This window comes from Eucyclogobius newberryi, unplaced genomic scaffold, assembly GCF_026437365.1.
Source record: "Eucyclogobius newberryi isolate DKJ021-1_F unplaced genomic scaffold, fEucNew1.0.hap1 SCAF_2, whole genome shotgun sequence".
Lineage (NCBI taxonomy): Eukaryota > Metazoa > Chordata > Actinopteri > Gobiiformes > Gobiidae > Eucyclogobius > Eucyclogobius newberryi.
Window position 1 is genome coordinate 33,063,884 of NW_027315834.1, and position 25,191 is coordinate 33,089,074.

At 44.4% G+C, this 25,191-nt stretch overlaps 2 protein-coding genes across 6 annotated transcripts in view; both read left to right on the plus strand.

Moving 5' to 3' along the window:
• Nucleotides 1-5,761, plus strand: LOC140368150 (protein mono-ADP-ribosyltransferase PARP12-like). Its single transcript, XM_072455057.1, has 12 exons — nt 1-298; nt 973-1,108; nt 1,758-2,499; nt 2,575-2,625; nt 2,707-2,833; nt 3,028-3,193; nt 3,436-3,556; nt 3,640-3,730; nt 3,798-3,870; nt 3,967-4,097; nt 4,178-4,329; nt 4,554-5,761. Exons 1-12 carry the CDS (start codon nt 30-32, stop codon nt 5,372-5,374), a joined length of 2,880 nt encoding a protein of 959 aa, XP_072311158.1. The 5' UTR covers nt 1-29; the 3' UTR covers nt 5,375-5,761.
• A 14,758-nt stretch (nt 5,762-20,519) lies between these two features.
• The window catches only part of iqsec3a (IQ motif and Sec7 domain ArfGEF 3a), a 95,514-nt gene continuing 90,842 nt past the window's right edge, over nt 20,520-25,191 (plus strand). For 4 of the 5 annotated variants that reach the window (XM_072455058.1, XM_072455059.1, XM_072455060.1 and 1 more), the window contains exon 1: nt 20,520-21,385. In XM_072455058.1, the coding sequence (XP_072311159.1) occupies nt 20,673-21,385 (713 nt within the window). In that variant the 5' untranslated portion in view covers nt 20,520-20,672. The remainder of the gene's footprint in view (nt 21,386-25,191) is intronic. The other variant, XM_072455063.1, reaches the window with a different exon arrangement.

Here is a 25,191-nt window from a genome sequence, read left to right on the forward strand (position 1 = left end):
GATGCGAGTTGTTTTCGTAGGCCACATTCATGGAGACGGATATTTTGACATACATTTTGGACAATCAGGGGGCTGTGGTCACCGCGGACCTGCTGTTTAATTTGTGCAACGATACGACACTTTCAGACTTAATTTGCAACAACGACAAGTTCGTTCCGTGTTTGATCAACGGGACCCCGCATGTTGTTGTCCGGACCAAAGTGCGACTCTGCTGGCGCAAGGACTGCCCGGGCTGCGGAGGCCTGCACCTGTGCAAGGGCTTCTTCCTCACGGGCTCCTGTCACTTCAGTCACACGAGGTAACTACTGTAAATATGACCTTTGACCTTCCATTTAGAGGCACAGAGTGAGTCAATATGTATCGTTATGTTTCTAAATCCCAATATGGTGTCGATGCACTTTATTGTTTTGTTTTTATCAAGACATTAATGTAGTCACTGTCACATGACCACAAGAGATTTTTTTTCCAATACTTCTACTACTTCTCAGTCTTGTTGATTACAGATTGTTCAACCATTTCTTATTGTTCACATTGTCGTAGTCATGTATTCACCATGTTTGTTTTATCCACAGAGGAGTGGAAACATGGGTGGGGATTTGCAACACTTGTATAATAACAAGGGCTATTATCAGTGTATTATATAATGTGCATTGTGATGTCATTCACCTGGTTAGTCTGTAGAAAGTTTACTCTGATATTAACATTCTTGGTGTGGTTTTTTCTTGTTTAAATAAAGCAACAGGAAATACAGTAGGTTAGAGTTCCCACTTAATTTGAATAATGCAAGTATTTTGTTATTTAAATGACAATTATGTTATATTTGAGCACTTTTAACATATTATTTTCATATTATGTGGAGAGAGGGGTTAACAGCCAGATTGAGGGGCAATATTATTTAAGCATTTTATTATTACAGGCTGAGAACACTGATTGAAGTAGCTCTTCTGACACTAATACTGCCTGATGTCACAGGAGAGGATGCATATTCTCCCATGATCTCCACTCGCACTACAATGGGAAGATCCTTACAGAGTTTGGTCTGGAGACACTGTCCAGGGCCCAGCTGTGCCTCCTGCTTCTCCAGAGCAACAGCAATATTCTGCCTTCTGTAAGTATGACTGTAGTTCAACTCACACACAACAGTAAAGAATGGTTGCTTTAGGTACATATTCAAATGTGTTTTGTCTTTCGTTGACTCGAGTGGAGGAGGCATGATGCAGGCTAAAGCTCTCCAAACATTAATAAGTTTAATTTAATGGAAGATAGACAAATAAGGCAAAAGGGGTGACAGATTATAAACATTTACAGCACCAAACAGTAGATTAATTAAAGTATAGACATAACAACACACAACAGTTTGTAGGTTTAACAGAAAAAACAAGTGCTATTTACAATTGTGCATCACACCTTTGTGTGTACGTGTGACATTTTAAGATATCTCTATAATCTCACCATGTATCTGACCCAAATGGCCCAATGACACTGTATACTGTATACAGTGTACTCTACTGTATTTATGTGCAAGCTAAATAAACTGACCAGTCACTTCCATAGCTCCTGCTAACTCAATCCAGGCCTTCTTCTTCCTGTTGTGGTTCATATAAATTCTTATAATCAAAATAAAAATATAATTTATTATACTTCAACAAGCAGTAACTTCCCAGCTGACTAGTAAATCATGTTGTGGAGAAATACTCCTAAAAAGGACATGCATTAATCCAACACACTGTAACTCTCCATGTGCTTTTCCTCTTTAGATCTGCCATAATTACAATAACCGTAATGGATGCGAGGACAGCTGCCTGAGACTGCACGTTTGTCAGCGGTTCCTGAGTCAGGACTGCAGCTGCTTCAGGACACACGACTTTCTGGCCCCACAGCCGCTGAAGGTTCTGCAGGACAAGCGAATTCCTGACTGTCTGATTACATCCCTGAAGTCTATTTATGCCAATAAAGAGGCGTTGTGGATCGCTGACAAGTCAGACAATGGGAAAAACAGAGGAAACCCGAGCAATTACAGTGAGACACGGACAGCCTCTAGTTCAGATTTGACTTCTGATTATGACAGAAGACAAGACTCACTCAACTCCGGCTACAACCAGAATGAACACAGGGGCCGTGGTGGTCGGGGGAGAGGAGGCCATTTTAGAGGAGGCAGGGGCAAAAGTGGCAGTAGACAGGATATTTCATCTAATAATGACTTCACAGCTGCTTCTATAAGCTTTATGAACAGTAATGTTCTGCTGAACAGTCAAGACAAATGTGATTCACTGGATTCTGGAAGTTCTGATTCTGATTTAAGTAGTACTGGTGTCCTAGGAGGTTTTGGAAAAGGAGAAAACACAGGAGCCAGGGGTGGGAGAAGAGGCAGGGGCAGAAGGGGCAATAGTCAACAATCTGATGCAAGTCACTCTCATTTAATAGCTACCAACAAAGTAGATTTCAGAAGTTATAATCCAACACACAACAACGATAAAAGACAAAGTCAAGGACAAAGAGGTAACGTTCCCTTTTACACAGCTTTTAATGTAGCCACGTGTTGTAAACAATTAAATACAACACATTCCTGTTTAGATAAAACTGAAATCTGCATGTTCTTCATCAAGGGACACTGTAAATATGAAGGTGAGAGATTTAAGATTGTATTTAGTCTTAGATGTGGGTTTGAACTGTTGATCATGTGTGTGGACGTGGACATGTTTTCAGATCGCTGTTTCAAGGCTCATGTCAAGATGCCGTACGTTTGGGAGATGAATCTGAACGGCCAGTGGACTGCTATGGCTGATAATGAGAAGATCGAGCAGGCCTACTGTTACCCTGAAAACACATACAGGTGAAGTGTCCCGTGTCGTTAAAACAATGAAATGAAACAATACATACTTTTTGCTTTGGCAGGAGGGTTCATTAAGTTCACGTTTTTTTTATTATTCTACCAATTTTTTGAGTTCCTGTCAAACCATATCAAACCATGTGTTATTTAAATAGACAAAATATTCCTAATTGTACTAACATAGTTCCCCGTCACAGCTCCACCTGCCCTCTGGTGTATTTCGACACAATGAAGTGTGGAGAAAATGCCGTGCGACGCCTCTCTACCATTAACTCTGTTCTGGAGCCAGACTTTCTTCACACCACTGACTGGCTTTGGTACTGGGAGGATGACCATGGCAAGTGGCTGCAGTACGGAGCTGATGTGAGTGGCATTGGCATGTTAGGAACCGTATCTAAGCAACCATTAGATACTGTGACTTCTCTCATACAGTATTTTGGCTTGGTTTACTCTGGTGAAGCTTTGATCTTTTGTCTTATTAGGCCCAACACCGCTAGCTAGCAAGAAGGCTATTATTAGTTGATGAGGATAGACAGAGGAGAAAATCTGTAATATAATGCAGTGCTCCCTCTTGAAATCTAAGTGTGTTATTTCTTATTTTATAGACAAATGTGCATCAACTGGCCAGTGTCACAAGTAAACACCTGGAGGAAATGTATCTGAACAATGACAAGGCTGTGGTGCAGTTCAAAGCGGGCTCACAGTCATATGAAATCAGTTTTCAGGGTATGCATGCGGTTATTGTGGTCATTTATTACCACATCACACATTGTACAGACACTGAACCGTTACATATTTGTTTCCTTTAGATATGATTCAAACCAACATAAAGTACAGCACTAAGAGGATTGTGAGGAGACGGCCTCAGTTTGTCTCCGCAGCTGAAGTCCCGACAAAGAGGTATAATAACTCTTATTGTGCACTGTAGGAGCTTTTTAAATCCATTTTTTTTATTTACTTATTTTAGGAAGCGTGTAACAAACCCCACTGCTGTACCAGACTACTGGGACAAAACACAAATTTCTCCAACTGAACATAAGGTAAACATAATATATGGATATGAAGTTAATTATACTTTAGAATTGTTCCTCTGACAATGCCTTGTACATATAACTGTATGTGTGTTATTTTCATAGCGCATCAGTCTCCAACCCTCCCTGGCTGAATATAAAGAGATCCACAATCTTTTTTGTCAAACCATGAATGGATTTGACATTCTGAAAATCGAAAGGAATCAAAACAAAGCTGTTTGGGAAGCGTTTCAGCTGTATGTATTTTAGATCAACGCTCCAAATAATACATTTTCTTCTGTGCTTTCACAGTTTGTTTTGTTTGTGCCATTTTAAGACATAAGACTCACATGAAGAACAAGAACAGTGGAAAACCAGTGGCCGAGAGAAAGCTTTTTCATGGGACCGACCCTTTACATGTAGAAACCATCTGTGCTACTAACTTCGACTGGAGGCTCTGTGGAGTCAACGGCACTGCTTATGGTCAAGGTCAGTCCCTAAAGAATGTTTGAAGTAATAAATAAATAATGCCGTCTTAATGGATTGCTAATAATTATTCTCAAGTTGGCCACAAACTCTCAGTGAAAGCGCACCTGTCGTGGCTTTTTATTATCCTCCTGGATTATAAATTGTTGATTGTCGACAACCACTGCCGTTTTTATACCAACTTGTAGTGCAAATACATTTTACCTCATTATTTTCTGGTCTTTTAGGAAGTTATTTTGCTCGAGATGCCAAGTACTCCCACAGCTACACTGGCACGTCACAACTCCGGTTCATGTTTGTGTCTCGAGTTTTGGTCGGAGACTACGCCAGAGGCTCCTCCGAATACAGACGACCTCCGTCCAAAGACGGAAGTAACATGAATCTGTACGACAGCTGTGTGGACAACATCGTGAACCCCTCCATCTTTGTTGTGTTCGAGAAGCAGCAGATCTACCCGGAGTACGTGCTTCAGTACAAAGAGAGGAGTCAAACTACCTACCACCAACCAGCAGCCTTAACAACACCTGCACCGACACCTGCAGTCACGCCCTCTGTGGCACCCGCCGCCTCAACGGTCTCCTCTAATGCTCTGGTGACCAATCTGACCACTACATCCCCATTAAGACCAGCAAATACTCTGGCGTCAAATCTGACCACTACATCCTCAACAAGACCATCATATGCTCCGGTGACAAATCTGACCACTACATCCTCAACAAGACCAGCAAATACTCTGGCGTCAAATCTGACCACTACATCCCCAACAAGACCATCATATGCTCCGGTGACAAATCTGACCACTACATCCCCAACAAGACCATCCAATGCTCCGGGGACAAGGCCCGTCTCTCTATTCTCATCAACATCGTCACACCCTTTGCAAACAAGTCCCTCTTCAGCCTCAGTGAGATCGTCAGACTTCTTTGTATCAGATCCGTCGTTCAGATTTTCACCAACCACTTCGCAGGCGAGCTCAACTCCGACAAGATCGAGCACCGCATTCCCAAGGTCATCGTCAAAACAACAAAAAACATGTGTTGTTTCATAGAAGGGGACGACGGTGTGACAGTGTTTTATTGTGTGATTGCAGTAAGACTTTCTGTTGTGTTTTCAGCAGCCTTTTGCACGTCATTACAATTAATAGCATTTTGTTTTATCATTTTGAGCGTGTGACTGTTATCAACCAATCAAAGTGTAATCTCAGTGTGTCACATTGTAAATCATCTAAACTGTAAAGCAAATCAGGTAGAGCAGAGGGATTCCCTGGAATTGAAGGGATACTACAGCTCCCCCTGCTGGCGGACAATGAAAAACAAAGCCCAAATCATGTGTCTTATGATTTGTTTTGGTGTACATTTAATATAGCTATGCATTTGATTTAACTATGACAAAATACATTTAATTCTATGAATCTATTTTCAGTTTAAAATGTTATACATGCACTAAAGCAGTTGCCAGTAATAATCATTCCTGTACGTATGAATGTATGAATAAACATGTGTTTTTATTTGTTATGCATGTTGTACATTTGTTATAAAACTAAAAATAAATGTCACTTCCCCTCTTACAAAAAAAACGCAGTTATGTCAAGGCTTAAATTATTTTTACCAGTCGGTTGTTGGGTATTTTTTTCAGGAAGAGTCTCAAAACAGCCACTTGATGATTACAGATGGTGAGAGGGAAGATATATTTGAGGTTAAGATCAGGTTGTTTTCTTGTATAATTTAGAGCGAATGGGAAATAGAGCAGGAGTAATTCTGCTTTTCAACAAAGAACATGATGCATTTGAAGGAAAAAACCAGTAGATGGCAGCTCAGCCACGTCACTATTTTACTCTCTAGTCTCCTGTATGTACTATGTTTAATAATTGCAACTAAAAAAAACCGTGCTGCTACAAAAAATATAAAAAAAAATGTAGCAATTTTTTGTAGATAATAGTTGAACACATTTAAGATATTTTAAGAACTATGTTGATAAGCACCTTTTATCTAAAACTTCTTTAAAAAATGTAACAAATAAATTAATATTTCATATTGGCTATGTTTGGCACTTCAAGCATTCTTCTTTTGTCTATTTATTAAATGTATTTATTTAAGAGTGTATGTTGCCTAGGCAGCTTCATTACTGATGGTCTCCAATACAGATCCCCTATAGAAAGGTCAGAGGCGCCACTGTGTGACCGCGGCCTCAGACTCGAACTCAGACAGACACTGCTTTGTCTGAATCCACTCCAGGATCTTCACTTCATCTGTTCTAAATAAGGCCCTCATTCTGCGGCCAGAGCACAGTTAAGAGCTTTTTCATGTGAGTCACTTCAGTGTAATGTTAGGAATTTGGAATCTTTGGAATGTACACTTACCCCTTTATTTCATTTAAACTGAAAATAAGAGAAAAAAATAAGTACAGCTTTTCCTAGCAGATTTGACACGCTCTTATATTAATTTGACCTTCAAGTTCTGCATAGTGTTCACAGCTTGCTATAATAACATGGTAATTAATCTGCATGAGGTGAATCCTGTTGCGTTTCTAAACTGGTGCTCTATTTGGAGCTAAACTAAACCAAACTGATTTAAAAGCAGCATTCCCTTTTCCCTGCCTTATACAGGGGACGAGGGCTGATGAATCCAAGGCCAGGGACATAAAATAATGGCACAAGCAATTCTTATTGTAATAGTTATAGCTTAAATATTTCTATGGCTTGCATTGAAAAAAATATGTTTTTTTTTTTTGTTTTGTTTTTACACGGTAAGCTTATCAAAGATAGGCCAAGTCAAGCAATTTATTCTTGATTGAATTTCAGAACGTGTCTAATATGCACAATATTCCACGGGCAAAGTGTGGTCCATTAGAGCTCTGGAACAGGACCCCAACAATCCATTGAATCCTATTAACACTGATTACAATGACTCGCTCCTAAAGGACAAACTAACTGGCTCTTTTTTACTGTGGTGTGCAGTCCTGTTCCCTGTGTTTATTTCTGCAGTTGCAATTCTTTTTATTTTAGCATGGGAGCTGGATTAGTATATGTATGGATAAAAGACCTCTCCTTGAACCGACATCTTAACGTGGTGGAGGGGTTTGAGTGCCCGAATGATCCCAGGAGCTATGTTGTTGGGGGCTTCAAGCCCCTGGTAGGGTCTCCCAAGGTCCTAGGTGACGGGTCAGACAAAGATCGGTTCAGAAGCCTCTTATGATGACTACAAGAACAAGGCAGTTTACGTCGCCTGGATCGGCGTGACCGGGGCCCCATCCTGGAGCCAGGCCTGGGATGGGTGCTCCATGGCGAGTGCCTGGTGGCCGGGTCTTACCCCACGGGGCCCGGCCCGGCACAGCCCGAAAGAGCGACGTGGGGCCGCCCTCTCGTGGGCCCACCACCCGCAGGAGGATCCATAAGGGGCCGGTGCAGAGAGATCTGGGCGGCAGTCGACGGCAGGGGCCTCGGCGACCAGATCTCCAGACACAGAGACTAACTCTGGGGACATGGAATGTCACCTCGCTGGGGGGGAAAGAGCCTGAGCTTATGCGGGAGGTTGAGCGATACCGACTAGATATAGTCGGCCTCACCTCCACGCACAGTTTGGGCTCTGGAACACATCTCCTCGAGAGGGGCTGGATGCTCCACTTCTCTGGTGTTGCCCGCGGGGCGAGGCGGCGGGCTGGTGTGGGCTTGCTTATAGCCCCTCAGCTCAGCCGCCACGTGTTGGAGTTTACCCCAGTGAACGAGAGGGTCGCGTCCCTCCGCCTTCGGGTGGGGGACAGGTCTCTCACTGTTGTGGCGGCCTACGGGCCGAACAGCAGTGCAGAGTACCCGGCCTTCTTGGAGTCCTTGGGAGGGGTACGGGACAGTGCACCGACCACGTGGGCAATGACAGTGACACCTGGAGAGGGGTGATCGGGAAGAACGGCTTCCCCGATCTGAATCCGAGCGGTGTTCAGTTATTGGACTTCTGTGCTAGCCACGGATTGTCCATAACGAACACCATGTTCAAGCACAAGGGTGTCCATCAGTGCACATGGCACCAGGACACCCTAGGCCGGAGGTCAATGATCGACTTTGTTGTCGTGTCATCTGACCTCCGGCCGCCTGTCTTGGACACTCGGGTGAAGAGAGGGGCAGAGTTGTCAACCGATCAACACCTGGTGGTGAGTTGGATCCGCTGGCGGAGGAGGAAGCTGGACAGACTTGGCAGACCCAAGCGCATTGTGAGGGTCTGTTGGGAACGTCTAGTGGAGCCCTCTGTCAGTAGGGTATTCAACTCGCACCTCCGGGAGAGCTTCTCCCATGTCCCGGGGGAGGTTGGGGACATTGAGTCCGAGTGGACCATGTTCTCCGCCTCCATTGTTGATGCGGCTGCTCGGAGCTGTGGTCGCAAGGTCTCCGGTGCCTGTCGTGGCGGCAACCCCCGAACCTGGTGGTGGACACTGGAAGTAAGGGATGCCGTCAGACTGAAGAAGGAGGCCTATCAGGCCACTCTGGCTTGTAGGTCTCTGGAGGTCATCGACGGGTATCGGCAGGCCAAGCGAGCCGCGGTTCGTGCTGTCGCAGAGGCAAAAACCCGGGCCTGGGAGGAGTTCGGGGAGGCCATGGAGGAGGACTATCGGTCGGCACCAAAGAAATTCTGGCAAACCGTCCGGCGCCTCAGGAAGGGGAAGCAGTGTCTCACCAACACCGTTTACGGTGCGGGTGGAGGCCTGCTGACCTCAACTGGGGATGTCGTCGGACGGTGGAAGGAATACTTTGAGGATCTCCTTAATCCCTCAGTTTTGCGGTGACGTCATTTCCGGTGAGTGTGTCGCGTTTTCAGAGCTGTTCGTTCTTAGAGCCTTTTACCGATTAATCCACAAATTATACACACTATTTACGCATCATATACACGAAAGTGAACGTTTGATTTCTCCGCAAACAATCCGGAGCCTCAAGCCGCTCGCTTTTCAGTATTTCGTGGATTAAAAAGCCCTCTTCACTCTCTAGCTCCAGCCTGAACTAGCCTAGCGTAGCCTAGCCGCTAGCGTCATGGCTGGATCTACCTTTACCTGTTTGAGCTGTCATATGTCGAGTCAGAACCCTGGCTCCTTCTCTGATGATAGGTGCGTGAAGTGCAGTGTAGTGGTAGTTTTGGAGGCCAGGGTTACGGAGTTAGAAGCGCGGATCCGCTGTTTAGAGGAGCTTAAGTCCAGTTATAGTTCGGTTTTAGCGCGAGGGCTACCGGACCGCGCTGCAGGGCGTAGCATTAGCATTAGCAGTAGCAGTAAGGCCGAGCTCAGCTACTCAGCGTCTCCCGTGCAGCCGGGACTAGACCAGGAACAGAATAGGGACCAATTTGTGACAGTTCGGAGGGGACAAGGCGCTAAACGCCGAACCTCAGAGCGTCGTGAGCTTCACGTCTATAATAGGTTTTCTCCCCTCAGCGATCACACGCCCGCTGAACACACGAGAGAAACTCTTGTAATCGGGAGTTCTATTGTTAGAGACGTGAAGCTGCCAGCTGCTAGCGTTAGGTGTTACCCGGGGGCCAGAATGGGTGACATCGAAGGAAACCTTAGGATCTTAAAGCGGAGCAGGACCCGTTTCCGGCGAGTCGTGATTCACGCAGGCGGTAACGACGCCCGGCGGAGACAATCAGAGGTGCTCAAAGTTCAAGTAGCCGCGGTGTGTGACCTAGCGAAGTCGATGTCAGACACTGTAATATTTTCTGGTCCCCTGCCCAATCGGATCAATGCTGAATTGTACAGCCGTCTCTCAGCATTCAACAACTGGTTATCCAGATGGTGCCCTCAAAACAACGTTGTCTTTATTGATAACTGGAGTGCGTTTTGGGGAAAGCCCGGGCTCATACGCAGGGATGGCATCCATCCGACTTCGGAGGGTACATCCCTATTAGTTCGGAATTTGACCGATAGTCTTAGTCGTGTTAAGTGACCATCTAGGGATGAGTCCCAGGTGCAGAGCAGCAGTTCAAGACGCTCCTCTGTCGCTGAACTCTCGCCCGTTCTGTTACATGTGAAGTGTTCAGATTCAAGACAGATAGAGACTGTGTGTGTCCCTCGTGTTCCTCGTACAAATAATGCCAAAAAGTCACATCTCAGAAAAAATATTTCAGGCGTCAGACCAAATAACTTAAGGAAAATAACAATCACAAATGACACAAATACACAAATGAATAAACACGTAAAATGTGGACTGCTAAACATTAGAGCAATTTCCTCCAAATCGCTCTTAGTTAATGAATTAATTAGTGACTATAACATAGATCTTCTAGCTCTAACTGAAACGTGGCTTCAACAAGACGACTACGTCAGACTAAATGAGTCCACCCCACCCACCCATGTTAACTTTCAGACTGCCAGGAGCACAGGCCGAGGTGGTGGTGTGGCAGTGATCTCACACTCAAGCCTACTCATGAGCCCTAAAACTAACAATGCATTTCACTCATTTGAAAGCCTTATGCTGTCAATCACATGTCCAAATATGAAAAACCAAAAAGGAGTTTTGTTCATAGTTATCTACCGACCCCCTGGTCCCTACTCAGAGTTTTTAACAGAGTTTTCTGACTTTATATCAAACTTAGTGTTAGCCTGGGATAAAATAGTTATAGTTGGAGACTTTAATATCCACGTGAACATGAGTGATGACGCTCTCAGTAATGCCTTCAGCGCCTTGTTAGACAGCATTGGTTTCACTCAGAATGTAAATAAACCGACTCACACTCACAAGAACACTCTGGATCTTGTCCTAACGTATGGAACAGAGATTAGTGACCTCATTGTCCTCCCTCAAAACCCTATATTGTCAGATCATTTCCTAATTACCTTTCAGTTTATTCTTAAAGATCATCCAGTCCCACAAAATAAAGTTATAATGAAAAGGACAATATCTGAAAAATCTATCTCAAAATTCAAAGAAATAATAGAGCCAATATTCAGTGACATGTCATGTGATCCTGCTGAGAACAGCTTTAGTCCCAGTTTAAGTGATCAATGTGTCGACTTGACCATGAATTCTCTGAAGTCTGCTCTTGACGTTGTCGCGCCGTTAAAACAGAAGGTCATTAGGCCAAAGCGCGCCTCCCCATGGTACAACCAAGAACTGCGTTCACATAAACAAAGAGTTAGAAAGTTAGAGGGATTATTTCGTCGCTCTCACACCGAAGAATCCCTAAAAGCATGGAAAAGTTGCCTGCTGTCCTATAAGCAGGCTCTGCGTAAGGCCCAAACCAGATATTATTCAAATCTAATAGAAGTCAACAAAAGTAACACTAAATTCCTTTTCAGCACTGTAGCTAGGCTAACAAACTGTCACAGTGCAGTAGAGCCCTCAATCCCAGCTACACTTAGCTCTGATGATTTCCTCCTATTTTTTAACAATAAAATAAAAACAATCAGAGATAAATTAGATGAAATTACCCCCGCTATTAGCCCTGAACTAGCCCAAGCTGTAAATCTAACGTCCCATATAAATCCACCTGTAAACTTAGAAAGGTTCACAGCTGTTGATCAAGCAGAGATAACTTCAGCCATTATGTCTTCTAAAAGCTCAACTTGTGTCCTAGACCCCATTCCAAGCAGACTCCTCAAAGACATTCTCCCCCTAATTATAGACCCTATTCTTAATATAATAAATACTTCACTCGAAAGTGGCTATGTTCCACAGTCCTTCAAACATGCAGTCATTAAGCCTAATCTAGATCCCGACCTATTGGTAAACTACAGACCTATTTCAAATCTTCCCTTCGTCTCTAAAATCCTTGAAAAAGTTGTAGTAAAACAGCTTTGTCGCCACCTGCAGGACAATAACTTATTTGAAGTTTTCCAGTCAGGGTTCAGAGCCCACCACAGCACTGAAACTGCACTAGTTAAAGTCACAAATGATTTGTTATTAGCCGCTGACGATGGACTGGTCTCAATCCTGGTTCTGTTGGACCTGAGCGCAGCGTTTGACACCATTGACCACAACATTCTACTGCAGAGGTTAGAATGCGATGTAGGTGTTGGAGGAACAGCCCTCAGCTGGTTTAAATCCTATCTATCTGATAGGTTCCAATTTGTTAATGTAAACCAGAGCTCCTCACCAAGCTCTAAAGTAATTTACGGTGTGCCACAGGGTTTGGTACTCGGTCCAATTCTGTTTACTCTTTATATGCTGCCATTAGGCAACATTATCAGAAAGCATGACATTAACTTCCACTGCTATGCAGACGACACTCAGCTGTATTTATCAATGAAACCTGATCAGAGCGATCAAGTAGACAGACTTAGTACTTGTGTGAAGGAGATAAAAACCTGGATGACACTAAACTACCTGCTTCTTAACCCTGAAAAAACCGAGGTCATTGTGCTTGGCCCTAAGCATCTACGAGACTCTCTATTCGAGCAGATAGTCACACTGGACAATGTCAGTGTAGCCTCCAGTTCTACTGTAAGAAACCTTGGAGTCTTATTTGACCAGGAGCTCTCATTTAAAGCTCATATAAATCAAGCTTGTAAAACAGCCTATTTCCATTTGCGCAACATAGCCAAAATCAGAAGAATCCTGCCTAAAAGTGATGCCGAAAAACTTATCCATGCATTTGTAACGACTAGATTAGACTACTGTAACTCCCTGCTTGCAGCGTGTCCTAAAAGCTCCATAAAAAGCTTTCAACTGGTTCAAAATGCAGCAGCAAGATTACTAACAGGAACAAAAAGAAGAGAGCACATTACGCCGGTGCTGAAGTCTCTTCACTGGCTCCCCGTCGAGTCTAGAATCAAATTTAAAATTCTACTCTTGACCTACAAAGCCATAAATGACATGGCCCCATCCTACCTCAAAGATGCTATAGAACCATATCATCCAAACAGAGCTCTTCGCTCTCAGAATGCCGGCCTTCTGGTGGTCCCAAGAGTCTCTAAAAGTACTGTAGGAGGTAGAGCGTTTAGCTACCAAGCTCCTGTGTTATGGAATCAGCTCCCGACCCATGTCAAATATGCTGACACAGTCTCTTCATTTAAGTCCAGGCTTAAAACGTTCCTCTTCGAAATCGCTTATGGTCAGACTAGTTAGGAACAGAAACATAAACCCACAGCTTTAGCTACGCTGCCCTAGGAGTAACTATGCTGGGGGAAGTATGACAGCTTGAGCACTATCCTCTTCTTCTTCTGACTACTTATGCTATCAAACAATATTTATTTTTTGATTCCACTTGCAAACTGTTCACCGCCTTCTTTTCTTTCTCTCACTCCTGAGGACCTGTGGACCCAGATGCCCCTAACCTGGTGAAGTGGTCCCTGCCCTGTGTGGACGGTCCCTCATCTGCCTGAGGAGTGGGTCCAGCTCGCCCCCGACAGTCCCTCATCTGCCTGAAGAGTGGGTCCAGCTCGACTCCGACAGTCCCTCATCTGCCTGAAGAGTGGGCCCAGCTCGCCTCCGACGGTCCCTCATCTGCCTGAAGAGTGGGTCCAGCTCGACTCAGACGGTCCCTCATCTGCCTGAAGAGTGGGTCCAGCTCGACACAGACGGTCCCTCATTTGCCTGAAGAGTGGGTCCAGCTCGCCTCAGACGGTCCCTCTTCTGCCTGAAGAGTGGGTCCAGTTCGCCTCAGTCGGTCCCTCATCTGCCTGAAGAGTGGGTCCAGCTCCAGTCTCCTCGTGTCCGTCTGTCCGTCTGTGAGAGTCGGATCTCTCCTTCACTGGAACTCCTCCAGGTTTCTACGCTTTTTTCCCAAAGAGGTTTTTTTTGTAGTTTTTCCTGGCCGAGAAGGAGAGTCTAAGGACAGAGGACCCTGGGACATCGTCCCTCGCCACCACAGACATTGTCTGACTCCATCGCCACCACAGACATTGTTGATTCATTTCTCCCTGTGGCCCTCAGAGGCAACTGTTGTTGTGATTTTGGGCCTTACAAAAATAAATTGATTTGATTTGATTTGATTTGACTCAGTTACGTCTTCCGAAGAGGAAGTAGAGACCGGGGACTCGGAGGCTGGCTCATCCATCACCCAAGCTGAAGTCACTGAGGTTGTTTGCAAACTCCTCGGTGGCAGGGCTTAGGGGGTGGATGAGATCCGCCCTGAGTACCTAAAGTATCTGGATGTTGTAGGACTGTCTTGGTTGACACGTCTCTGCAACATCGCGTGGCGGTCGGGGACCGTGCCTCTGGACTGGCAGACCGGGGTGGTGGTCCCTCTGTTCAAGAAGGGGGACCGGAGGGTGTGTTCCAACTACATAGGGATCACACTCCTCAGCCTCCCAGGTAAGGTCTATTCCAAGGTACTGGAGAGGAGAATCCGACCGATAGTCGAACCTCAGGAGGAGCAGAGTGGTTTTCGTCCCGGTCGTGGAACACTGGACCAGCTCTATACCCTCCATCGGATGCTCGAGGGTTCATGGGACTTTGCCCAACCAGTCCACATGTGCTTTGTGGATCTGGAGAAGGCTTTCGATCTTGTCCCTCGGGGTGTCCTTTGGGGGGTGCTCCGGGAGTACGGGGTCCGGGGCCCTTTGCTCAGGGCTGTCCGGTCCCTGTATGACCGGAGCAGGAGCTGTGTTCGCATTGCCGGCAGTAAGTCAGACCTGTTCCCAGTGCATGTTGGACTCCGCCAGGGCTGCCCTTTGTCACCGGTTCGGTTCATAGTTTTTATGGACAGAATTTCTAGGCGCAGTCGGGGGTCGAAGGGTGTCCGGTTTGGGGACCACAGGATTCCATCTCTGCTGTTTTCAGACGATGTTGTCCTGATGGCTCCATCAAACCCGGACCTGCAACATGCACTGGGACGGTTTGCAGCCGAGTGTGAAGCGGCTGGGATGAGAATCAGCACCTCCAAATCCGAGGCCATAGTTCTCGACCGGAAAAAAGTTGCTTGCCCTCTTCAGGTGAGTGGGGTGTCCTTGCCCCAAGTGAAGGAGTTCAAGTATCTCGGGGTCTTGTTCACGAGTGAGGGAAGGATGGAGCGTGAGATCGACAGGCGGATCGGTGCAGCGGCTGCAGTGATGCAGTCGCTGCATCGGACCGTTGTGGTGAAGAGGGAGCTGAGCCGAAAGGCAAAGCTCTCTATTTACCGGTCGGTCTACGTTCCTACCCTCACCTATGGTCATGAGCTTTGGGTAGTGACCGAAAGAACAAGATCGCGGATACAAGCGGTCGAAATGAGTTTCCTCCGCCGTGTGGCTGGGCGCTCCCTTAGAGATAAGGTGAGGAGCTCGGCCACACGGGGGGAGCTCGGAGTAGAGCCGCTGTTCCTCCACGTCGAGAGGAGCCAGCTGAGGTGGCTCGGGCATCTGTTCCGGATGCCTCCTGGGCGCCTCCCTCGGGAGGGGAGGTGTTTCAGGCAAGTCCCACTGGGAAGAGGCCCCGGGGAAGACCCAGGACACGCTGGAAAGACTATGTCTCTCGGCTGGCCTGGGAACGCCTCGGGATCCCCACGGAGGAGTTAGAGGAAGTGTCTGGGGAGAAGGAAGTCTGGGAGTCCCTGCTCAGACTGTTGCCCCCGCGACCCGGCCCCGGATAAAGCGGCAGAAGATGGATGGATGGATGGATAAAAGAAACAATTTTTTTGTTTAGTATTTATTTGAAGGGACAATTGAGACTCATAAAAGACAGATGTTTTCACAAAATTATAGGTAGATAGCTCATTTCCTTATGTAGTCCCTGTGTTTTTAGGAATAATTTATGCAATGCAATTATACTAAATCAACAATAAAAACAATTCACTAAGTCTACTGTGTGAGCCAAACAGTCACAGAACATCAATTAGAATACAGTATACATTATCTGCCATTTCTGCTTTTCCCCATTAAAACAATTCATAAGTTATATATCACAGTTACAGTAGATACATGTTTATAAAGGATCTATTATCAGGGGTATCTAACATGTCATTGTCAGCGCTGATATGTCTGACTATTCCACAATATTTTCTATAAAGAACGTTGAATAGCCTTAAGATTGATCCGTTCCTTGTTCCTTGTTCCTCTCCGTGTTGTATGAGAAGGCTGTTATGTTTTGGTGTGTTACACTGGCCCCTGGTGGTGTTACACTGGCCCCTGGTGGTGTTACACTGGCCCCTGGTGGTGTTACACTGGCCCCTGGTGGAGGCCTGTGTGGCTCTGGAACTCACAAGGTGCATTTGTGCAGCGATTCTAACGGCTTCAGAGTAGTTTTGTCTGCCTGGAACCAGCAAATCATAGAGTAATAACACCGGGACATGATCTTCACGTTAAAACATGCATGTATTAAAGGTGAGACGGAATCTAAAGTATGAGAACATTGTAATGTTTTGTATCACTATTCACATTTAGCACAATTTTGGAAGGGTCTATTTTTTGAGAAACAGTCTAAAAAGGCCACATTATTTGTCATCTTGTTCAGGGCCATTAAAGAAGAAGGGGTTTGTAGTAATTGGCTAATGTCAATTACTATGTCAGCTTATTCATGGATCCAAAAATAATTGTTTTGAGATTAAAAGTTGAGGGGTATTAAGAAAAAAATAAAGAGCATCTCTGTTGTGTGCATTGTCCTTGTCACTCCTTGCCTAGTTAGTTTGGCCCCGCTACCCTTCTGTATCTTTAAGCTAATTGCTGTTGAAGGTTGGTAACCCCACTTCTAAAACAGGTCAATGTTGAGCATTTGTTGGTTCCTTTCCAATTACCACAAAATTAAGTTAGACTCCATCCAGCCTCTCCAGTGAAAAATACTTTTTTAATGATAAGCAGCTGCATGAATGGTCACATGGGTTGGACCTCAGAGTGAAGTGCATGCAGCATCTGTAGGTCAAACTATTTGTACCATCTTGCTGACTTTCCCCCTATTGAACAACTCTTTTGAGTCAGGCTTTAGTGAAGGTGACAGATGACATGCTGAGCACTGTCTATGTGTCTGCACTATCAAGGTCAGCTATGCAGATGTCAGCAGGTGAATGTGGACCAGTGGATTTACTTATAGTAACTTCATCCAACACATCAGTGGGTGAGGATGCAAAAAAAGGGTAAAAATGGGCTCAGGCTTGAACTTTAACAGCCACATCAAATCAATGATATCAGCAGCTTTTGCCATTTAAAACATTGCCAGAAGTGTTTAAACCAGACTGAGTGTGACTATAAATCTCTTATCTGCAAAAGAACATCTGCGGCTGGTCCGTCCGTGGGAGCAGGATCTCTCCTTCACTTTGGTTCTCCCTGAGTTTTCTACTTTTTTCCCACAGGATTTTTTGTAGTTTTTGCTCACAGAGAAGGAAGTTTTAAGGACAGGGAATGCTGGGAAAGTAATCCATTTGCTAAATCCCTGTGAACATTGTTTGATCTGCTCCCCCATCGCCCATTGAGGCAACTGTTGTTGAGATTTTGGGCATTACAAAAATAAATGTAATTGAATATGTAACTTTTGCAGTGGCTCACAATAACATATCCAAGGAGATAAGCTGCTGAAAACTTACAGGAGACGTATTTGGTCACAAATGAACAGAAAACAGCTGCAGACCATCTAGAACGCTGCTGCACGGGTCCTGGCCAGAACCAGGAAGTACGATCACATTAGTCCTGTTCTCAGGTCTCTGCACTGGGTTCTCTGCTTGTGCACAAGTCTCTCCATGGCCTAGCACCAAAGTACATCATTGACATTTCAGGACCTCAGGGAGAGGGTTCCTGTAAACATGTGGAAATAGTGTTTATGTATATTTAAAATTGTGTTTTAGTTTTATGTAACTTGAATGTGTGTCTTTGTCTACTTCTCATGGTGTCCACTTATTTCATGCTCCACTAAAATGCAATATTTCCTCTTTATGAACAGAAAAAGCTTTCTGAGTGTTTAAATTTCCCACAAACTGACATTCTTGTTATTTAAATTCAGCATACAGTCATGCACTGCCAAAAGTGCAACACAAAGAGACTGTATTCCACAATCTGATGGAAGAGTAGCAACAGCCTCATTAATCAAGTAGGAAGCACTGATGCTTCTGCTGACATTAAGCTGCAGGAGCACAGATAGCTGTAAAACATAACACAATGCCATAGGCAGGAATCATTTTATTCAATTGTTGTTAAGATGTAATGTTATCTACAACATTAACTTAAAAATGCAGTACAAGTACAACCAGAATACCCAGTGCTATTACAACCCTACAACCATCTGCAACGTATATTCTTGCAGATTAAACACACAAAAAGAAGAGCGCGAGAATCCATCAAACTTTGTCTGTGCTTTTAAATGTAGCACTGTTTTATTTTTTTCTTAAATGTCTTTTTTGAATGTGTAAATGTTTGTATGATTTGTGTGCTGGTGCTTTTTCACATCAACCCACACCACCCTTGGAAAATAAAACACATGATTATAAATAGTTTTAAAATGTGCTTCCTTTCCCAAACTTGTTGCGTCTGCCTATTCAACCCATTAACACCTGAAGATCCCACGTGGCCCTCCAATAGGCCCTCCAATAGGCCCTTTTCCATTAGCGCCCAGCTAATTCTGGTGCCATAAAAGTCAATTTATTGTCTATAGGCCACCAGATGAGGCCCACATAAACCCCACTTAGATTTAATGTGGGCCACGTGTGGGCAAACCCATAGGACCTACATGGGTAAACTGATTTAGGGCCCATATTGCGAGCCCATACAGATCCCACATGGGGCCTGAACTAGCCAGTCGGTTTCGTAAAAAGGGCCAAAAATAATTCAAACAAACAGACTATGTAATGCTTTTACATGTACATCAAAACGAAAATGAAACAGTTACTAATCACCTTATTCTGGAAGTTTACCCAAGAGCTGCCATGCAACGTAATCCTCCTTCCGGTTGTATTAGTTAACATAGTGCTGCTGACCTCAAAAGAAAATAAGTTCTACACAGGCTGCCCAGGGAATCGCTGCATTGTTGACTTGTTGGTCATTTGACACAAATCAATCTACTTAACAGCGAGACTTTTCCAGTGTTCTTCACTTCGACCAGAAGTGCGATGACAACAGAAGTGTTGATCAGTTGCAAAAATGGGCAGGAGGCAAATATATATCAAGTTGATTTCAAATTCTAATATCTTTTGGGGGGTGTTAGGCTTTTCACCATTCAAAATATGTAATATTTTCAGTTGAATTGTTAATTGCAAAAACAATTGTGCTAACATCTCGTCCATGCTCAGCACAGACGTGTGCAAAGGCAGATAGCGCGCTGAGGTCTATGGATGGATGGGAAAGAATCTAAAAGCGATGTGCCCATCCCGGAGACACCTGTCCCACTGGCAATGTCAAATAAAAATGGAAGTCTGGAGTGTCAGTGTGGTCCAATAGATTTGGTTTTCCATCTGGCGGATCACTAAAGCACGGACAACATGAATGATTCATGTCAGCAAAATTGTTAAATTGAGTGAATAGAAATGAATGTCATGTCTTTGTGATTTTAAAGCATTTTTTTCTCTGTTGTGTGAATCACTTTGAATTGCCTTGTGTACGAATTGTGCTCCTCAAAGATAAGATAAGATATTCCTTTATTGTCCCACATGGGGAAATTTCATTGGTGCAACACAGGAAGATAGAGAGGTAGATACAGAAGAAAATAACAGATCACTTATAGGAAGTTTGAAAAGCACTTTCAGTAGAAGATCTCCTATAACTTGCCTTACTTGCATTGCCTATTATTGGTGAAAATTGTCTGAGTCACTTCAACCATAATTTAATCACCCACTGCACTATTCACTTTCTGCACTATATATGTAAATTTTACTTACATTTTGTGTACATTGTAAGCCTATTTTTCATTTTTTATCCTATGGCAGATTTAAATCTTTTTGACACTTTAGGTTGTTTTACCACACATGCTTGTTTGTGATGTCTAAATGGCCAGCATTATAAAGATCGACATCTACTGTGGGCTTTTGTGTTAACTTTTAACTCATCCAAGCCAAGCACCATTTGCGTCCTGGCTGTGGTGCTGAAAGTGAAACCCGTTTCTTCGTAAAGATTTGATGTCGGTCCCTAAATCTTTATTCTCAAAATATAACAATATTAGTCTCGAAAAAATATGACTTTTAATCTCGTAAAATTGCCACTTTAATCTCGTAATATTAAGATTTCTTTGACTTTTTTATACTATATACATATACAACCCTGTTTGTTTCCCGTGCGTGCTTACGTCACCGGTCCACTACGTTCCCGCCCCCTCGGTGGGCTGACGCCAGGCTGACGCTCGTAGCTCTGGCTCAGCATCAGCATCAGCAGGACGAGAGAGGGAGGGAGAGAGGGAGAGAGGGAGGTGTATCCTGACCGTCCTGCCCGCGCGCGGTGAGCGTATCGCATCAGAGCAGCCGGGTCACTCACGGAGCTACATCCGTTTCTCAAACACGCACCTCCGGGCGGGTTACGCGCGCGACACAGCCACGGCTTCAGTGATGGAGAGTCTGCTGGATAACCCCATGAAAGCCGTCCTCTACCTGAAGGAGCTCACCACCATCGTGCAGAACCAGCAGAGCCTCATCCAGACGCAGCGCCAGCGCATCGACGAGCTCGAGCGGAAGGTGGAAGAGCTAATCGGGGAGAACCGTAATCTGCGGGAACCTCACCACTACGTGCCCCAGCCTCCAGCGCCGACGGCCCACCATCACCACCACCACCACCACCCCGTGACCGCCACCGCCACCACCACCACCACCTCCTCCTCCTCCTCTCACCGCAGCGCCAGTCCCCAAGCACCGGGGCACCTGCATCAGCACGCGGCCGGAGGAAGCAAAGTGTCGGCGGCGCATCACCAGCCCGCCGCACCGCCGCCGCAGCTCCAGCAGCTCCAGCAGCTCCAGCAGCTCCAGCAGCTTCAGCAGCTCCAGCAGCTCCAGCAGCTCCAGCAGCAGCAGCAGCAGCAGCACCATCACCACCACCATCATCCGCAGACCGCCCCTGCCGCTGCTCCGCCCGCCTCCCATCCCCATCCAAATCATCACCCTCAGCAGCTGCAGCTCGTACCAACCTCGCCCCTGTCGCCCAAAGGGAACCAGGCCAGTCTCGACCTGAACGAGGAGGACAAGAGGAGCCCGTGCTGCAAGTCCCTGGTCCCGCAGACGCCCACCACCACGCTCTGTCGCTCCGTGGGAATAGCCCGGAAAGCAGAGTAAGTTCACCAATGAGGGGGGGATCAGATTCACGTGCCGGATAAGGATGACCTATCTATCTCCTTAAAGGTTATTATTATGACAAGCTTTGATTTAGGTTGTTCGAAACATTGGCAAATAGAATGGAATGTAGCCTAAGTAGTGCCTTTTTGCCTATTTATCATAGTCAAATAGACATTCACATTGGCCTATTAAAAGTCACATATACAGAATTGGCTAGCAAATTATTCTAGAATGTTTCACTTTTTATTTTTTATAGAAATCGTATGTTGACCTGAATTTAAACAGTCACTGCATCACTTTCTGCTTTGGCGCTTTAGTCTTACTTTGTTTGTCCGTATTGAATGCAGCAAATATGCTCGTGCAGATGTTTCTGTCGGAACAGATTCAATTGCGATGGTACGTCTTTAATTAGGAATCCCTGTTGATGCTTTGCAGAAACATCATTCTGTTTGTGACATAAGAAAGCCATCTTCTCTTGTCCTCGGCGATACTTTGAGTGATCCTTGTGTCCTGAAATGCCCGTGCTTTGCCTTTGATTAATGCTTCATCCATTTGATAAGAGGGGCTTAATTTTCTGACAGGTAATTCAGGCGTCGCCTTTTAAATCAATTGAAGGTTTAATGGGTATTGATTGGAAAATTTTAACTGGCATCGAAACAGAGGTGGGGATTTGTTAATTTGCCACCCTCATGCATTGTTTTACATCAGTGTATGTATTTATATTTCATGCATCCTTTGCTGAACAAGTTTGATATTTCATACCTGATATAGTTCAGTATTAGTCATTCAGAAAGGTGACATAAAACTGTTGTACATTACAGATTACACATCGGTGGTTGTCTTTCTTTTCAGAAAAATCTGCATTATATGTTTATCAAAGAGGTTTATGAGGATTTGTTTAATTATGTATTTGCAAAAGACAAAAAAAAAAGAAGACATCAAAATTAAATTCAGGGTAAGGGTAAAATGATGATTAACATGTAATTCAACCAGGAAAAAAATTAAAAATTAGAAGAAGAAATTATAGTTAATTGAGTTTTGTGGCATTGGTTTGTATACATTTTTTGTACTTGAATGGATTGATTGAGCAATGTGTATTCACTGCTGAAGGAAGAGGCGAGCAGATGCTTTTTGGGTCCATTTATGTGCCAAAGTACTTTACAATATACGTATTTACATGTTAACTATAAGACAAGGCATCTGTTTTGTACTTAACGCATCTAGATAGCACGTTGCAGTTGTTCCTTATGCCCATATATCCAGGCAACAACAATCCTACCCTTGAACATTTTAACCAAATGATTCAACATAAACATTCCTATTAGGAGCCTAAATCATCTGGCTAATTTCAAAAGTATTTACTATAAATATACCTGGAATTGTCCAGTCCAAAAAACATCAATTCAGGTCATTCTCTGCTTTGTCCTTGGCCATTGCACTACAGTCTACTGCATTCATCACCAGATGCTCGGTCTGGCATACATTTTATTTGGAGTAATGAATAAACTTGTTCTCCCCCAGTATATTAATAGTGTTATTTGCTTTGGTGCCGTCCGTGGCGCTGAATCTTATTTTGTCCCCATTATCAAGGTCAGATGAATTGGCAGCACTGCACAAATGCCCACAGTAACACACGAGGCGGCCGGCTTAGTTCCATCTGTTCTACTCACTGCATTTGCATTGTTTTGGTTAATCCAGATTGATTAAGTGTCCCACCAAGACGTAATTCCTAATCTGTAGGTGCTGAAAACTAGTGTAATGTTTAATAAAATGAGGCAATAATGTGAAAGATGATGTTACATAAAGTGAGTCTCAAACGAAATGTAATTAGTGGATTTATTATGGATTGTTTAGCCTTGCACCTGTCAGATCTTGGAAATGATGAACAGTGATTGAGGGCAAAGAGCGTTTACAACAGAGTAGCTTTGTTTCAGTGAGATTATGTAAACAAGGCAGTCATTTGTGTTTGGTGTGTGTAATTAAGTTAATTTGCAAGTACTTTACAGCACCATGTTTTAAAATAGTAAAATATTTTTAAAATTCAATGTAACTTTTCTGGTAGAGGGTCTGCTGCATTGTGGCCATTTTACACATATTTTCCACCTGCTTAGTCTCCATAGAACATGACTATTTTATGCCATACTGTGGAACATTACAGGCAAACCAATGACATCTCAGACGGATTACAGACCCTCCAACAGAAAAGTTACATAGTGGACCTTTATCTAGCTCCTGACCATTTCTCTATTCCATGTGCATCGTTTCAGATTAAAAAGAGAATTATTTTTGGTTGCCCTAGTGCAATTTTATGATCTGTAGTGATGTACTTTAGAATGTAAAGAAGAAGGCTTACATTGCTATTACAAATGTGGCGAGGGCCAGTTAAAACGGTGCGACATGTAACTATAATGTTCTAAATGGTGGTGTAGACATAAACCCCCAGGGGATTTTATTAAAAAAAAAACATGTGGGTGAACATTTTCAATTGTTGCTGTAATGCAATTGTGCTGTTCTATTTTAGGGGCTGGTGTGATCTTAGGCAAGTCTTAGCAATGCAACTGCTTTTCCCCCATGCTCTACTCGCTCGCATTGTTTTGTCATTTTCTCACCTTGGTCTCGGCCTATTTCTGAACGTCTGCTCCATATAGTTCACGTTTTCCAATTCAGAATCTATTTGTTCTCCTCACTTCCTCTCCTGTAATTAGCAGATTATGCTACAGAAGAAACCTCTGCAGTCTGATTGAGCATTCATGTCCATACTCTAACTACCACCACGCTTGACAACACTTAACCAATCTCAGGGCTGCACTAAAGAGCTCAGACTCTGCTTTCCCTGTTGGGAGCGGTGAAGTTTTGGTGTAAAATTGTTACATTCTGCACCCCAGAATGACAGTAATTGCGGCGGACAGGTCGGATGTTGCGTTAGTGGGTGATGGGAATGCCACCTCTATAGCCTCAGGTGGAAATCCCAGCTGTCTCATATATTGCTCTAGGTCCTTTCTGCTGCTGCCTCCTACATACTCTCACGAACAGAGTAAGCACTGGCTCTTACAGACAAAACAGCCCTTGTGCTCCACATGCCACCTGGCAATCCAGCTTGTTCTTCAGTGTTGGCCCTGGTCTCCTTCTGCACCCGTCATGCCCTCCTTTTCCCACCCGCTGGCTTCCTCTCCAAGCCAGATCCACCGAAAGTATGCAGTCTTGCGTCTTGTTTGACATTTTCTGCCAATCTGTATATGTATTTATATGTCGCTTGTTTTTTTTTTTATGGAATGGACAACTGGAATATTTCATTTTATGAGCGGGATGCACCGGAATTTTCTAAAACATCGTCCTGTCCTACAATATCTCAATTGAATTCAGTTTATTTTTGCAGTGGCGTCGATGGGCCACAATGAAATGGACAAGCAGATTAAACACTGATCACTGAAATTGAGCAAATTAATAACTGTCCCAGCATCTTCTGTCCTTGGACCCTCCTTGAGGAAAAAAACAGAACATCTCAACTTTTATTTATACAATGCTTTTCTGTGGCTACTTGAAGGATTCAAAACACCTACATAACCTGCCTCTTTACACCTAAACTGCAGCATTCGTGTGTAGGACTACACGAATGAGCCTTTTTTCAAGTGGCTCTCTGCGTGGACCAGTGAATGTATGGCATTTTGCTCATGCGGCAGTGCCTGGCTCCTTCAGGATCTGAGTGGGGGTGTATGTGGACAGGACCTTGAGCAGGAGCGTGGCGTCCGCTGTGTGGCATACATAAGCCTGTGCTCCTGTTGAGTGGCGGTTGGATGCTGCA